At 49.8% G+C, this 13,335-nt stretch overlaps 1 protein-coding gene across 1 annotated transcript; it reads left to right on the forward strand.

Annotated features, from left to right (window-relative positions):
* The first annotated feature begins 2,669 nt into the window (after positions 1-2,669).
* LOC123073560 (uncharacterized) lies at positions 2,670-3,409 on the forward strand. Its single transcript, XM_044496647.1, has one exon. It carries the CDS (start codon positions 2,748-2,750, stop codon positions 3,147-3,149), a length of 402 nt encoding a protein of 133 aa, XP_044352582.1. The 5' UTR covers positions 2,670-2,747; the 3' UTR covers positions 3,150-3,409.
* Positions 3,410-13,335: the final 9,926 nt, after the last annotated feature.

Here is a 13,335-nt window from a genome sequence, read left to right on the forward strand (position 1 = left end):
AACTTTATTAACATAAAGCGGGCCGAATGTCTGCTTCGAGAGGATCAGCCCATAACTACCTTGTGTTATTCCTTCGTCGGCGGTGCGGTACAATTACGGTATAACTTTTTTTGGGAAAATTACGGTATAGCTATCACCGATTGGATTGACGCCACTGAAAATAATAACGTGCTATAGCGCCGCTAATAGCATACTAAAGCATGCTGAGAAATGACGCGCTAAATGAATCATTATACAATGTCTTACTAATAGCATATTATAGCATTGCTAATCGCAGCTTTTAAGGCCGACGCTATTTTGCGATAGTGCGCTATTTTTTTCACAGGTTGATACCCAGAACAATGAGACCCAGGCCTGCACTGGACATTTGCTTCTCTTTCCACATTGTGTCCCGACAAGACAGGCATAGTCGACGAGAGAGCTGGGCTCTCGCCTTCTTCCACCCTGGTTGCCGACGAGCAGGACTGTAGGATCCGACGACGAGGACGAGGAACGGTTGTTCTTGGCCACTGCCTGGCATGCCCGTGCTCGCAGTCGCCTCCGTCCAAAGACTCGAAACTCTAGCAAAATCTATATCACTAGATGTAGCCAAATAAGCCAAGGCAACACGTCAGTAGCAGGTTGCATAATCTAAAAACTGCAATTGGGAACATGCATGGTGATGCTGTCCCGGCCCAGGGGTCCCTCACCACGTCTTTTTCGGGCCTGATGGGCCAGGTTGAGGATCCCAGGGTCGGTTTTTTCCTGGACGACTTTGGTCAGACCACGTCGGATTATACAAAAACTCTGGAAGACTTGGTGTACAATTCATTCGAAGATACGGGAGCCGTACATGGAGAATTCTACCTCAATTGTCATAGCCAACTAGGATCTAGAATAACCCTAGGACCCCCGATATGCTATATAAAACGACGACTGAGCTTGTCGATAGACATATTACAATCTCTTAATATTCATTCATACTTTGTACACACTCCAATGCAACATATACAAGCATGGGTAGGGTATTATCTTCACCGTGAGAGCATGCACCTTGACAAAACCTCGCCCCTGTTTTCATTCAGCCCAAATCGCCTAGCTAGGATAGCCTACCGAGGGATCTGCTGGATTTAGCTCTGACACATGGTTAAACAATCTTTTACGTGATATAACAGAGTGCAGACTTTTTCAAGGAGGAGGATCTAACAGAGTACTTATAGTTTGCGGTATTAACTAAAGTTAGTTCATGCATCTGACACATAGTTTGTGGTAAGTGTCAACTAGTCGACGTGCATGCACGTTACGCATCTTCTCTATACAATTAATTGCACGTCACACCCTCGATGGATGCACGACGACACACGTACTGGAAGTTTCTTCGTCCGGATTCTCGTCTACACATGCACGTTGGGCTAGAGAAGAACCAATCAAAAGTTAATTCCTTTTGCCAACAATAACATATTTTCAATTCATGCGATCTGGCAATGAATGTGTCGTTTATTAAAGCAAGTTTCTTTCTTTGATGGGAAAATTTCGATCTACTCATCTTAAATCATGATAGTACAACGAACACTAGAAAGAATAAAAATTACATCCAGATCCGTAGACCATCTAGCGACGACTACAAACACTCAAGCGAGTCGAAGCCGTGCCACTGTCATCACCCCTCACTCGTCGGAGCCAGGCAAAACTTGTTGTAGTAGCTAGATAGCCGGGAAGTGATCGTGCTAAGCCCCCATAGGACCAATGTAGCAGAACAGTAACCGCCACAAATGAAGTAGATTGTAGATCAGAAAGATTCAACCTGAAGACACATAAATATAAACAAACGACGGCCAAATCCGAACAAATCCAAAAAAGATAGATCTGTCAAAGACACACCTCCACATGCCCGCCGGTGATGCTAGACGCACCACCGGAACGGGGGCTAGGCGGGGAGACCTTTATTTCATCTTCAGGGAGCTACCGTCATCGCCTTCCTGAGCAGGATACAAACCCTAAAAAAACTCGAAAAAAGATCAAAAAATGGAGTCCTCCCACCGGCAAGGGCCGGGATCCACTCCGCCCCCATGGCCCTAAGACCACCATAGACGAGGCGGACCTGCGGCGCCGGCGGGAGGCAGGCAAAGCCTAGCTTTTTGGGGGAGTCGGCGGCTATGCACTAGTAGTTCTGGCCGGGACACCAACACGCACGCAATTTGCCCAAGTAATTTAAAAGTCAATGAATCCTCCCATCTTGATATTGTCAAAATCAATGCTTTGTAACCGGCAAAACAATTCAATGCTTCGTAAAACAACAACGTGTTGAGCAGTAATCTGGGGTACCAAAACTTGTGCATTTAGGTGCAACTTGAATTGTCAAGCCATAAAAGTGATTGTTATCTAGTAAAAGAAAGTCTTCAAACATCAGTGTTTGTTATATATGTCCCAAAAACAGTCTTCCAATGTAGGAGATGTTCAAGACGTGCAGGGAACTAATGGAGCACAGTGAAGGTGAATATGATATACTCCTTCTCGAGCCAACTTTTGTCGTTGTTTTAGCCAAATTGTAAGATGGTCGAGTTTACATTAGATAGTCGTCCATCCATGTAATTAAGTTTAGATCTACCCTCCACTTGAAGCTTACCCAGTAGCCTATAAAGAGGAGCAGGCGCTCCATCATACAGCCATTAGCCATCTTATTCACATCTCCTACCTTGAGCCCTTCTCTTGCTCCACATATCTAGCTAGTAGTACCTATCTAGCTACACAAAGCTTGCTCGGCAACAATGGCGGCAGGTGGAGCTTCCCTTCTTGCTGCCGTTGCTGTTTTCGCCATGCTGATTATGTCGTCCCTGGGGAATCCGAAGCCTTTATGCAGTGACTGTGGGACGTTGTGCAGTACCAAGTGCAACGAGGAGGCTAATACCTCCTGCAGCAGTAACTGTTACAACCCTCGGGAGGAATGCCAGAGGCAGGTTTCCGAGGGGTGCACCAGAGATGGTACCTGCTGCAGTAGCTATGGCACGTGCACTTGTGACTGCAACGCCATAGCTCAAGAACGTTGCAGCAGCGTCACCGACGGCTCTGTACGTTGTGAATCTTGCAAGCGTGCCATGTTCGACCAGTGCAATCCCAGTTGTGTTAGCGACTGCAACACCAACTGCAAGAAGAAAGGGTGCAACACATAGGAAATATCATGTCTTGTTGTTGTCATATGCAGATCGATTTTGATAATCGCCATGGCCGGGTTCTGTGCGATGGCAAGTCACCTCCAGCCTTTTGTTGTTGTTATTTATTCCTTCTACAGAGCTCGCGTGCATCCACCTGACCACCTCGCATGCGTTCACTGGCTTGCATACATCAGCTTGTCCATCCAAGTATGCATTTGTGTGTCATTGTATTACCCAATAATATTGGAATTAATGTGAGGCGCGCCTTCACCATGCCATTTATTCTTGTTCGTTGTTGCCGGAATTCTTCTTTTCCATGTAAATCACATTCTACTCATGATTCAGCAAAGCCTGCAAGAACAACATAGCCTGTGCAGCAAATTAGTATATAGAGCCTGAAAAAAAAGGACTTTTCTTTCCACGTTGATGTGTACTTATAAGATGATGGAGGATGAATCCTGGTCTCTATATCCTGAGATACATGAGACAGCTTTTCAAGTTCATACATACTCACGCAATGTGATTTACCATCAATGTTGCAACAATACTACTCACAGATTGCTTTCACCAATCATATATAATACCGGAGTTTCTTACCTTTCCATTGCTCTGAAATACCGGTAAACACACAAACACCGACTTTCACTTCTTGCTATTGATAAGCTCATGCTCATGCCGGCGATTCAACAGAATCTGAAAGAAATAACACAGGACTACAAGAGACTGGTTGTTGCTCAGAAAAAGAATATAAATTGATGTACCTTATTATTGCTGAATTTTATGTTCAACAAACCCATGGTAAGATTTTGTAATTGCAAGAAATTTCTCTCTGTATTCAGTTTAATTTAGGGCATGGACCATGGTCTATGTATGGACGGCCATGGGGTGCACACAGGCAAGACGCGGTGATCGGTGCGTCATTTCAATCAGGTTTGCTCCTTTCGTTTGTGGGCATCCTTGTAATCGATTCATATGTTCGATGATGTGATGATATTTGGGGGACAAAGGAGCTTCAAGTGTGTCGTGGATCCATCGGGGCTGTGACATCATGCACCGATAATAGTACAAAAGATTCCTACTAACATCAAAGTTTTAAATAGCCGGCTATAGGGCTAAATGGTTTTCATGTACAATTGTTTGCTAAAGTACAAGCATGCTATAGCCCTACCGTATAACTGTTTGAGCAGGATGCCCCTATGTTTCATAGACCATTATTTAAGATTATGACTATCATGCAAGTCAGGTACTTGACTGCTCCTACCGCTTAGATGCATGAACTGGCTTTACTATTGATTTGAGCATCCCAATCTCCATGTCACGGAGATAAACATTGCAGTTTCAATAACTTCACTTCGGTAGTTTCAGGTGTAGCCGTCATGGGATGGCACATGCATGGTGACGGTGTCTCAGGCCAGGGGTCCCTCGCTATGTCGGATCCTGGCCTGATGGGCAGACTGAGGACACTTAGGTTGGTTTCACCCTTGGCCGGAAGACTTGGAGAGCAACTAATTGAGGAATACTCCTTCGGGAGCCCCTGCAAGGGTCATTTGAGGTGGGCTGGGAGCACGTTATTTGGCGTGCTATCAATTGTCACCACATGTAGCTCTCTGGGCGCTTCCTCCAGATTTTGTTTTTTATTTATTTTTCTTTATGCGTTTTTGACTTTTAAATGATTTTTTCGGTTTTTTCGCCTTTTTTGTTTTGCACCGGCTTTTCTTAGGATTTGCAAATAAAAAAAGAAAAAAAATGCGCCAAAAATCGCCTTTTCCCGTTCCGTGAGAGGCACAGATTTACTTCTCATGGAGGTGTGGATTTGCTTCCGCTAGAGGTACGGTCATGCCTCTCGGAAAGAAAAATAGACGTTTTTTTTGTTCCATGAGAGGCATGGATTTACTTCCCATGGAGGCACGGATTTACTTCTCGTGGAGGCACATATTTGCTTCCGCGAGAGACACAAGCCGTGCCTCTTGAAAAGGTAAGAAAGTCATTTTCTTTGTTGTCGTTCCGCAAGACACGGATTTACTTCTCGCGTAGGCAAGGATTTGCTTCCGTGAGAGGAACGGTCATGCCTCTCAGAAAGAAAAAAAAATGCATTTCCTTGTTTTTTTGGTTCGGCGAGAGGCACGGATTTGCTTCCATGGGAGGCACGGCCCTGCCTCTCGAAAAGGGGAAAACCACGTTTTCCTTTTTTCGTTCTGTTAGATGCACGGATTTACTTCTCGTGAAGGCATGGATTTGCTTCCGCGAGAGGCACGACCGTGCCTCTCGAAAAGGGAAAACGATGTTTTTTTCACTCTGCGAGTGCCACGGACTTACTTCTCGTGGAGGCACAAATTTGCGTCCGCGAGAGGCACGACCATGCCTCTCGGAAAGGGAAAAAACACGTGCCTCTGCGGAAAGGGAAAAAACGTGCTCCCGATTTGGGTTTATTCATCTAGTTTTTTCTTGAAATAAAAGTTCGTCAAAACCTATCAACATGGGATCTAGTTTTCAAGATCTCGACGAGAGGGATCCAACGATGAAAATGGTTCGTGATTTGGATGCGCGGTTTAAGATGTAAATCATTTTGAATAAACAGATCTACCTAAAATGGAAAACTCTCCGGTTGCGACAACTGGCGAACATGCAGCACGCCACTTGTCGCTACCTGGCAGGGTGTGAGTGGTCTTTCAAATGGGCACTGTTTAATTAGTGATTTCGAAAGACTTGCCGTATAATCCGAAGATACCGGAGCTGTGGAGGACTCTGCCTCCACCGACATAGCCCACTACAATCTATAACAGTAGGACCCCTGGTATGCTATATAGGTCGCAGTCAGGCTCATCTACAATCCCTTGGTATTCATCTGTACACACCCCAACGCAATATATACAAGCAGGAGTAGGGTATTATACCTACCATGAGAGCCCGAACCCGGTTAAAACCTTTTCTCCTATTACCATCCAGCCCAATCGCCTAGCTAGAATACCCTACCAACGGATCCGCCGGATTTAGCATGCATGGTTAAACAATCTTTGACACGATCTAACAGATTGTAGACTTTTTTGAGAGCAAGTATAATAGCATATGTAAGCAGGCTGTAAGAGTTGAAATATTATGTTTTTGCTGACATGGAGGAGAGAGAAGAGGAGTCAGCTACAGAATAAGAGCCAGCTGCAACACGTACTCTTAGGCACTATGTGAGAGTGGAAGGTGATGTATTAATGAAGTAACACGTCTTTGTATCTTACTATTATACTTGAAGGCTATAAGGTTGACTATAGATAACATGGCAATGTTATATAGCCATCAGCTGGCTGTACTATTAACCATGCTGTAAGGAGGTCTAACTGCTGTAAGGAGGTCTAACAGGGTACTTAGTTTGCGGTATGAACTAAAGTCCGTTCATGTATCTGAGTGGTAGGAGTCAGCTAGTCGACGTGCATGGATGTCGTCTTCTCTATACTACATACTATAAAGTACACATCACACCGCTTGATGGGTGCATGACGTACGTACTGGAAGTTCCTTCGTCCCGATTCTAGCAGGTTGTGCTAGAGAGGATCCACTCAAAAGTCAAGTCCTCTTGCCCCAAAAATATATTCAAAGTCATTTCATGCGATCTGGCAAGTAAGGTGCAATTTACTATAAGCAAGTTGCTCAAGTAATTAAATTGAGGATGATCGGTCAATCTTTTTCTTTTTGAAAAAACGCCTTATATATTAATTAACCAACTGAGTTATTACAATCGTTCATTACAAAATTCATCACGCAGGGCGGGACATTGTTAACTAGAATACCATCCGATCTCCCATCAAAACTGAACTTTCAATAATATGTGCCACCACATTTGCTGAATGCTTGATCTTGGAAATCTTAAGATTAGATATAAGCTTGGAAATACTCATCGCTTCCTTCTTCAAATCCACCAACGATGACCTGTCAAAATTTTCATTTGCAAGGGTCGCAACCATAAATGCGCAGTCAGTCTCTCGATCTTGATCTTGTCAAAGTCAATGCTTCGTAACCAGGGAAAAAGTCAATGCTTCGTAAAAACAACCAGTACGTGTTGAGCAGTAATCCGGGGTAGTACCAAAAATTGTACATTTTGTTTATCGTCAAGCTGAATTGTCAAGCCATTCAAGTGATTGTTTTTATTTCTTGAGCATTCAACTGATTGTTATTGTACTGTATGTCCCAAAAACAGTGTTATCAAGCCATTTTCATACTACTTCCTTTGATTCTAGATGTCTAGGGGATGTTGAAGAATTTTTTTTTTGAGAATCAATCGGGGGGGGGGGGGGGGGGGGGGAGCTCCCCCACCTGAATATATTACTCAAAGGACTGCCGAGGTAGTAAGTACAACATTACATAGGCACGGTGCACCGTGCAGAAAGGTAGGAACGCCACGAGAAGACGTCCTCCTTGTCCTGTGAAAGCACAAGACGATGAGACCAAAGATTCAGAGCGGAAATAAGGTTTCTAAGGGTTATTACAGAACTTTGATCAATCGACCTAAACACCATGTCGTTGCGAGCGGACTAGATCATCCATAACAGGGCCAAAAGGACTGAAGGCCATGCGGGGGTGGAGAGGTGAGCAGGGATAGCGACATCCCAGAGGTCTGTGATATCGTCAGTCTGGGGCAGAAGGCCAAGACGTTGCCAGATCCTATTGGTGAGGGGGCATGTGATGAACAGGTGGCTGGAGTCTTCTGGCAGCCTCGCACACTGAGGGCAAATATCTGAGTCGATTATATGTTTGTGTGCAAGGTTGCGCCTGGTGTTGAGGCGGTCTTTGAAGAGCAGCCACGCGAAGACTTTGTGCTTCCGAGGAATCTTTGCTGACCAGATGAGTGGGGCATGATGATCGTGATCTGGCTGCTCCATGAGGGCGGCGTATGCATGTTTGGTGGAGAAGGTAATGCCGTGTCGAAGGAACCGTTGGTCTTCCCCAGCTGAAGGCATGAAAACAATCAAAACAACCACAACTTTGGTGGGGATGTTGAAGACATGCAGGCAACTAATGGAGACCAATGAGGGTGAATATCATATACTCCTCCTTGAGCCAACTTCGATTGTTTTTTAGCCAAATTGTAACATAGACGGGTTAACATTCGATAGTCGTCCATCCATATAATTAAGTTTACATCTACCCTCCACTAGAAGCTTGCCCAGTAGCCTATAAATAGAATCAGGTGCTCCATCATACAGTCACCACCCATCTCATTCACATCTCTTATCCTGAGCCCTTTTCTTGATTGACATATATATCTAGCTACACAAAGCTTGCTCGGCAACAATGGCTGCAGGTGGAGCTTCCTTTCTTGCTGCTGTTGTTGTTTTCTCCATGCTGATTATGTCGTCTCTGGGGAATCCGAGACCTTTATGCAGTGACTGTGGGACGTTGTGCAGTACCAAGTGCAACGAGGAGGCTAATACCCGCTGCAGCAGTAACTGTTACAATCCTCAGGAGGAATGCCAGAGGCAGGTTTCCGAGGAGTGCATCAGAGATGGTACCTGCTGCAGTAGCTATGGCACGTGCACTTGTGACTGCAACACTATAGCTCAAGAACGTTGCAGCAACCTCACCGACAACTACACAGATTGCCAAGCTTGCACTAACAGCATATTCAATCAGTGCAATACCCCCTGTAACAACGACTGCAACAATAATTGTAAGAAGAAAGGGTGTAATAATGCATAGGAATAGCATGACTGATGATGGTTGTGCTTGTGCCTAGCTACGTTTGTGCTTGAACTTTTTTTTATGTTTTTATTGAATTCTTTGTGAACACGTGCCATGACCTCGTTTTGTGGGATGGCACACGAGGAATGGGTCATGGCGCATCACCTCCAGCGTTTTAGCTGAGGATTTGTATTCTGTTTATACATACTGAATAATATGGGGAAAAGGGGATTTCGCAAATTTAACACGATGTTGTTGGGCCTCGGGATCGGGCGTCACCATTGTTGATGTCACTGAGCAGCACGAGGAGGAGGGGGAGGGGGGAGCCCGTGCGGGCGGCACTGGTGATGCTATTGGGCCTCGCCGTAGCGCTCGGGTGGCCCGCTCGGGGGGGGGGGGGGGGGGGATCGTCGCATGTTCTCCCTTGTTTCCTCCCCGACATCCGCCTTCACGCTCACCGCCTTCTTTTCATCCATGAGCACCTCACTCTCCCTCGCGATCACTAACGTCTATGCTCCGTCGGATCACTCCCTCACTATTGCGTTTGTCGCGAACATGCTTGCGGTTGCTCCGGCCATCCATGGGCCATGGCTCACGCTTGGCAACTTCAATCTGATCAGAGCCCCCCACGAGAAGAATAACGATCGCTTTGATGCTCCCAGGGCGGCGGTTTTCAACTCTCTTATCAACTCCCTGGCCCTGCATGAGCTCGCGCTGGCTGATCGTCGCTTTACCTAGACTAATCGGAGGGATCCCCCGACTCTTGCTAGGCTGGACCGGGCTTTTTTCGATGCCAATTGGGACGCGTCCTTCCCTGATTCCGCTCTCTCCTCACGCCCTCGTCCTACCTCCGACCACGTCCCCCTCGTGGTCACCGCCTCCACCTGCATCCCCAAGCCTGCCCGCTTCTTCTTTGAGACCTCCTGGCTCCTTGACCCTCTCTTCCTCCCTACTACCATGCCCTCCTGGACGGGCATGATGGGCGGTGATGCAGCTGTGAGCCTCGCGGCTCGCAAAAAAAGGTTCCGATCGGCGGCCAAGGTTTGGAAATGGCGCCAAAAATATACTCCCACTTGTGATAATGACTGCAAGTTTGTGGTTGACCTTCTTGATTTCTAGGAAGAATTCCGTTGCCTCTCTACAGTTGAAAGGCGGTTGCGCTGTGATGCCCGCGAATGCCTGGCCGCGTCCATTAAGAGGCAGATCGCGCACTGAAAGCAGCGCGGGAAATGCCGGGCGGTGCGGGAGGGCGACGAGAACACAGGGTTTTTTCACGCCAGCGCCTCTTAACGCCGGCGTGGGAACTGGATCCGCGCCGTGGACGTCGATGCTGTCGAGGTGGTCGATCACCCCTGGAAGGCGGCCGCGCTTCGTGCCTTCTACGCCGACCTCTTGGGGCGCCGTGGCCGTCCCGTCTGGCGCTTCGACCTGGCGGAGCTGTACCGGGGCGTGCAGGGCGTGGACAGACACGCTCTGGTTGGGCGGTTCTTCTCGGAGGAAATCAAAGAGGCGGCGGGGCTCCTTGACCGCACCAGCGCGCCGGGCCAGACGGCCTTGGCCCTGCCTTCTACCATGCCGCTTGGGGCGCGGTCTCGGGTGACCTGCAGCTCCTCTTCGACGCCTTCTATGATGGCGTGGTGGACCTGGAGCCGATCAGCCGGGCGTACATCTCTCTGTTGCCCAAAGGGGTGCTCTCCCTGGCTCCTGGTTCCTTCCGCCCCGTCTCCCTTCAGAATGGCGACGTCAAGATCCTGTGTCGTGGCCTCATTACACGGCTGCAGAAGCAGATTTGTGAGGTGATCGACATCGACCAGCCCGGCTTCATCGCGGGGCGTAGCATCTCCGAGAACTTCGTCTACGCGACTGAAGTGGTGCAGTGCTGCCGGGCCAAGAAGGCCCCCGCCCTCGTCATCAAGCTGGACTTTGCGAAGGCGTTCGACTCTGTGAACTGGGAATGCCTCCGACGAGTCATGGAGGTGCACAGCTTCCCTGAGAAGTGGTGCGAGTGGATGGATGCTATCCTTCATTCCTCCTGCTCCGCCGTGCTGCTCAACGGCGTCCCAGGGGCGTGGTTCCCCGTCCGCTGTGGGCTACGCCAAGGGGACCCGCTGTCCCTACCTGTTCCTCCTGGTGGCCGACGTCTTGCAGCGGATGATCCGGTGTGATCCCATGCTTGGGCACCCGCTGGTGGATGGCGAGCCCCCGATCGTGCTTCAATACGCCGACGACACGCTCATCATCCTGCGCGCTTCCGAGAGTGCTGCGGGGCGCCTCCGTACCATCCTTGTTGATTTCACTGCCGCCACCGGGCTATGCATCAACTACAGCAAGAGCATGCTGGTGCCCATCCATGTGTCACCTGAGGTGGTCGCCGGGGCCGCAGAGGCCCTCTCATGCTCTGTTCAAGGGTTTCCGCAGCCCTACCTGGGGCTGCCGCTATCCTGGGAGAAGCTCAGGGCGACGGACTTCGCTCCAATGATCGCCAAGGTGTACAAATTCCTGGCCGGCTTGCGGGCGCGCCTTCTCTCCCCCGCGGGGCGTTTGGTGCTCATCAACGCCGTGCTGGACTCCCTCCCTACGTATGCTATGGCGGCGGTCGTCCTCCCTCCTGCCGTCGTCAGGAGCATGGACGCGCTCCGCCGCGCTTTCCTGTGGGACACGGCCGACCGCGCGTCGGGTGCCCGGTGCCTGGTTGCTTGGACCCAGGTCTGCCGACCAAAAAGCGAAGGAGGTGTTGGGGTGCGGGACCTCGCAACCGAGAACACATGCTTGCTCCTCAAAATGCTTCATCGCCTCCACTCGTCGGAGTCGCGGTGGACGGCCTGGGTCTGGACTGAGTTGAATGGACAGTCCCCCTCTTCCCCGGCGGCTGCCGCCGTGCCGGAGAGCATGGGCGCTCCCTTCGATCCCTGCTGCCTCTCTACCGCGCCTTGTCCCGCGTCCAGGTGAAGGACGGCCGGAGGACCTCTTTCTGGCACGACTGGTGGCTGCCGTGCGCCCCCCTGCGTGCTGCCTTCCCAGCCTTGCACTCGCACTCCACCTGTGCCGAGGCCACCGTCTTGCGGGTGCGGGAGTCCGGGCTAGATAGCATCCTGGTCCCTCGGCTTACCGGCGCTGGCGCGAGGGAGCGCTCGGCCATCATCGCCTTTCTCCAGGACGCCCCCGTGGTACCAGGCGTTGACGAGCGGGTTTTGCCCCTCTGTGGGAACCCGCGTACCGGAGGGCTGGTCCCGGGGCGCGTCTACGCCCTACTGACCTTGGGCGGGCGGCTCTCGCCCCATGCGCCCCTGGTGTGGGGGACGCGGGTGCCGTCGAGGGTGAAGTTCTTCGCCTGGCTGCTTGTCCGCCGCCGGATCAACACGCCCGACGTCCTTCTACGCAAAACCATCGTTGATCTGACTGGCGCTGGGTGTCCATTCTGCTCTGCGGAGCTGGAAACCGCCGACCATCTGATGTTCCTCTGCTCATTTGCGAGCCTTCTGGCGGGCAGTGGGAGTGGGTGAACCGGCGACGAGCGCCACGGTGCTCTCGCTCCAAGATTTTGATGTGCGTTCGGCGGTTGGGGAGGCCTCCCCCAGCGCTTTTGCTCTCCTATGTTGCTGGCAGCTCTGGAAACACCGGAACGGGATGGTTTTCCGGGGTGAAACGCCCTCCCTCAATCGGCTCCTAAGCTACTGCCGTGAAGATGCAGTCCTCTGGCGCGAGCGTCTCCGCTCCGGCGATCGCCCGCATATTGATGTTTGGGTGAGAGCGTTGAGGCGATGATCTAGCCTAGTTGTTTCTCCCTCTCCCTCCCTACGTGTGTTCTGGTGTTGTAAAAACGGATGTCCCCCCTCTTTCTTGGGGTTTTGGCAATAAAATTCAGGTGGAGGGGTCGTTACCCCTCTCCGGGTGATGCTTCAAAAAAAAACACGATGTGAAATTATGATTGTTCTTTGTTCCTTCCTCCATAGAGCTCGCGCGTGTCCATCAGTTTATACATCAACTTTTCCGTCCAAGTATGCGTTTGTGTGTCGTTGTAGGATCAAAGAATGCTGGAATGTGACATGGACATTCGTCCTGCCGTTTATTTTCTATCATTGTTGAGGGAACGGTTCTTCTCTATGTAAACTAGCAAGGTGGACCTCGCAAATGCGAGGGCATCCTTTTTAGTGTGTTCCTCACTCAGCCACCAAGTTCTCCTCGGTGTCCGATTGGACGAGACGCTGAGATGCAGAGTAGGGGGAGGGTGGGCGTATGGCCATCTGGTGGCGGATAATGGTGGGCAGACAAGCTGGTGCTAGCACAGGTGAGATTGACGAGACGACGGGGGCAGGAATGGCTGCACTGGAGCAGCGGTGTGTGGCTGTGCTCGACGGGTCATGGAAGGAAACAATGGTAAGGGGGGATGCGAAATTAGAAAACTTTTAAATGGCAGTTTTTTCATGATTTAAGAAAAACGCTAAATGGGGCTTAGCTTCGCTATAGCTTTTCATACCTTATGGACGAGCCCCCAGTAAATAGCATAACCAGCTGTTTAAAACATTGGAAATTAGGG

This window comes from Triticum aestivum, chromosome 3D (assembly GCF_018294505.1).
Source record: "Triticum aestivum cultivar Chinese Spring chromosome 3D, IWGSC CS RefSeq v2.1, whole genome shotgun sequence".
Classification (NCBI taxonomy): domain Eukaryota; kingdom Viridiplantae; phylum Streptophyta; class Magnoliopsida; order Poales; family Poaceae; genus Triticum; species Triticum aestivum.